Source organism: Beta vulgaris, chromosome 7 (genome assembly GCF_026745355.1).
Source record: "Beta vulgaris subsp. vulgaris cultivar EL10 chromosome 7, EL10.2, whole genome shotgun sequence".
NCBI lineage: Eukaryota > Viridiplantae > Streptophyta > Magnoliopsida > Caryophyllales > Amaranthaceae > Beta > Beta vulgaris.
In genome coordinates, this window is record NC_079208.1 from 47307924 (window position 1) to 47312201 (window position 4278).

General features: G+C 34.2%; 1 protein-coding gene across 1 annotated transcript; it reads right to left on the minus strand.

The window, feature by feature from the left end:
- Nucleotides 1-263: 263 nt before the first annotated feature.
- On the minus strand, nt 264-2348 carry LOC104908557 (uncharacterized). The gene is made up of 3 exons (XM_048648721.2): nt 1407-2348; nt 1220-1296; nt 264-402 (listed from the first exon to the last, which is right to left on the minus strand). The coding sequence occupies exons 1-3, from the start codon at nt 1521-1523 to the stop codon at nt 264-266; spliced, it is 333 nt and encodes a 110-aa protein (XP_048504678.1). The 5' UTR covers nt 1524-2348.
- Between the last annotated feature and the right edge of the window lie 1930 nt (nt 2349-4278).

Sequence of the window (4278 nt, forward strand, 5' to 3'; positions counted from 1 at the left end):
TGAGTACATATAAATCATTTTTCTTCTAACCACCAAGTACCGCATCACTATAATATAGCTAGTTAAATCTGGCCGATAGTATGTATAGTGAGACGTCTACGTTTGATCTCCTCCTGTTGGTTCATCATTCACCTAAAAATTCAAACATTGTAATAGTTAGTAAACGTACCCATCAACAACACAAAAAAAGACAAAATTACAGTACCTTGCATTATTGCTATAATAAGAATAATGTGTGATGAAGATGACAATATAAAGAGAAATCAGCTGGTCCGAAGATGGACATTGTGCTGGAAGAAGAGGGACAGCAAACAGGATTTCTTGCACAATCCGAGAATGAGTATGCAGAAGCTATTCTCGAAGTTTTGAGAATGCCACAGACTGACCGGCTTAAGATTGCAGCTGCTGCCAGGAAGCGAGCAGGCCGATTTTCAGAGCAGAAATTTTATGAGTATTTTAAGGCCTCAGTTCGACAGTAGACAGACAGTAAATTTTGTCTAATTGTAAGTTCCATGGGTACCGAGCACACTCGTGGAGTTTTATGGGAGCAGCAGTAGGAATTAATATGATCAGGTTATGTTGGATGTGATTGCTTTGCCTTTTTATACTAGATATTAGATCAAGAATTAGCTTCACATAGTTCCTTTTGGGACTAAATGGTGTCTCATGTCACGGAGAGACTTGGTGGTTCAGACTTGACATATTGATCTCTTATTGATTACTGGGTGTTCATAGTAAACCTCTTAATTCCAACAATATTGCTAATTTTAGGTCATTTTCCAGTGTGGGAATAGGTACAGTAGATAAGAAGAGACCTAAAGAATGTTGTGTGTTAATCTATAGGATGAACTTACTTTGGTACATGGATCACCAAAAAGAAGAAATTTATTTGCATTTTGTATTTCCGCCCGCAATTATTACAGATTAAGCTTTTGATTTAGGTTAAAACACAAAAGCAGTAACCAAAGAAGTGCTATTCTTTGCATGGTACAGTCTGCTTGAAATTTTTGGTCCATCCTAGGCCAAGAGTTTGTGAAGAAAGATAGTCTTGCTTTTCTATAATTTTCCATAGCATCATATTTCTTAGAATTTTATCTTCTGTGAGTACATTTCTATCTCTTTGTCTTTCTTAGAATTTTATCTTTTGTGAGTACATTTCCATAACAGTGGTGCAGTACACATCAAAATATTCTTAAATACAGAAGATTTAAAAGTGCACCTTTTAGTGTGCTGGTGAACCATCCAAAATGAGGAAACAAGATCATTTGAGGACAGGTTCAAGATGACAACAGGGTCCTGTTACATATGTAGTAGATTGTTACGAAAAAGAGCAAGGGGGGAAAGAGCGTGCTGATAACCACTGGTATAGTGTATGAACTACGAACTACGAACTACGAACTACGTACCTTCTCCATAGTCCAACCACTCTGAGCAAACAACAAAAGATATATGGGTTTCCTGGGATCAGCAGCATGTATATGAGCGCATCTGCGAGACAAAATTTTACCCTGCTGTAGCTCCATGCCTTTTCCATCTTTTGTCCTTTGCCAGATTGTGAATTCAGCTGGACAAGGAAGTCGATTCTCCAACTTCAGTGGGGAGTTTATGGAAATTTTCCAATCATAAACAGGTGCATTCAATTCTTTGCATACGAGTGAAAGATTGATTCCTATGTCGTTCTAGGATACTACGATTTGGGAGATAGTGGCTGAATAATTGAAATAATCTTTCACACTTGGTTAAGAATAATCAGTGAATCACAGGCATAAGAATACAGAAAAAAGACAAAGCACGATAATTATCAACACATAATTTGGACGAAATATAAAATGAAAAAATTGTGCTTGAAATTTGATCAGCTAGGGATGGAGCATGGACAGTAAGGATATGAGTGAACATATATGTAAACTGTTGAGCAAATTACAACTTAGTACCAGAACCAACATTCTCCCCTGCACCAATGTAATCAGTAGAATTAGAGGAAAAGGCAAAAAATCCATAGGGCATAGCTTTGTCCAACTCATAGCACAGATTAAAAAACCATGAATAACATCGGCATATAAAATCCTAAATTCAATTCTTAATCCCAAAATACTCAATTAAAAACCCTAACATTCTATTCTTAACTTTTACATACAAATTCATGACATCAAATCCTCAAAATGAGCGATAAAAATCCAAAATAAATCAAAAAATCCATCGACCAACCAAATTTTAAACATAATCACAAAAAACCAAGAATATCGAAAGTCCGCAAAAAAATTGATACATTCAACAAACTTAAAGATGAATAATTCAATGAAATTGAAAATAAATAAAGTGCAAGGAAAAAAGGATGAGAGAGAAAAACACTGACCTTGAAGATCAAAAGAGCCATGGTAGGAGATAAGAGCGAGGAATTGAACGGCATCGAAGCTTCAATTTCTCTCTCTTTTGAAGTAACTTTGAAATTGTATAATTCTGGAAAAAGGCAAGTTATAGACATAGAAAGCGAAAACAAAAGTTTAGAGTTGAACCCTACTAAGCTGATCAGTGCATCATGAACTTGAAATTCGGAAGTGAAAAACCAAAAAATTTGGGAAAAGAATTAATGAAATAAATAGTGCAGCGACAGACAAGAATTGAAGGAGAAGTGAAAGTAAAATGATATCGACAACGAGCACAATCTCGCTGCTATGCATAATTCGAAAACCCCATGACAATGGAAATTGAAGAACTTACATCTTGTAACTCTGAATTTCGCCTCTTTGTTGGGTTTTCTTGAATTTCGTCTCTTTACTTGAGTTTTCTTGAATAATTTCACCTAATTGCTGCGCTCAAGACTTGAATTTTGCATATATTTATGAAATTTGGAAGAATTTTGGAAGAAATCTCGTAAATTCTTAACCTTCCTCTTGCAAGATGTGGGGGATTGGATTTCTGTTCGTGTGTTTATTTCTTCGATCAGTTATGTGTTAATGGTTTTTGTTCCTGGTTTCACGACGAAGTATAGCGGGTAATATAAGCGTTTGTTTTTTTTTTTGTAAAGTTCTTGAATTTTCGGATAAAAATATAGAGGGAATTGATTAATATATTAGAATTTGTGCCAATTAATTAATTAATAAAGACGTTGTCATATATAACACTACTGCAACGACCCTATTTATAATTTCATCTAATGCAACGACAATCACTAAACCATTGCCATAGATATACCTAATGCGACGGTCAACGTAAAGTCGTTGCAATAGCTCAATCCATGAACCTAAATTGAAAAGGACCGTTGCAATAGATGATCCTACTGCAACGGTATAAAAAACAGTCGTCGCAATAGCTTATTTTAGCCATTGCTTTTGATTAAAAATGTAGTAGTGTAGGTGTCCCACACTGTCACAAATCCTAGCTTCTTCTTAGATGCTAGACTGATTTCAAATGATCTTTTCTAAGATTTGTAATTTGTGGAACCTTTCAACTTCTATACACTTATAGAGTGAGTTCCCTCATATGGGTGTAAATACAAAGAACTTCCTGGTTCTATTTTTGTATTTGTCATTTTTTTCTTCTTGTCTTTCATACAAATGCAGTAAATCTAAGAAAGACTCATTTTTAGTTACTTTGAGAGAAATCTGAGTTCCCTTCAATACTATAGCTTATGTGGTTTTTCTTTCATTTTTTCACACAACACACACACTTAGTACACAAGCTACAAAAAAAAAAAAAAAAAAAAATGAAAGCTTTAAGCTTTGAAGAAAAAATCAAGCGTTACGAACCTTAAGCTCCGATACCATGTTAACAATGCTGTCAAGATGATGAACCAATTCAATGAAACATAGCTTGCTCAAACTTTCTCTCAACGGCTAGTTTTCATTCATTTCTCTCGAACCTTTCATTGCTTACAACCTAAGTATATATACTACATAGTAGTGTAACCCTAGCAGCAGTCACAAGAGGAAATATTCTCATGGTCACATGATTACAAAGTGAATGCACATGATCCAAGAGATCTTCACTAGATGACAAAACCATATAAGCTAAGTTATTACATAAAAACCATTAAGTTGCTACGATAGTTACTATGGGCTGAACATTAAGAAAACACAGGTCCAAGAAGGCTTGATTTTAATTTCTATCTCTAACAATTTGATATACAACTAATATATATTCTTCTATATCATATTATTAGTAATTTAAATATTGATGTACTTTAAAAAATATATATATTAATGCACTACTATATAGCTTTTCTATATTAATGCATTAACTAATATTTAAAAAAGAAGTTAATTAGGAAAGTAAGGC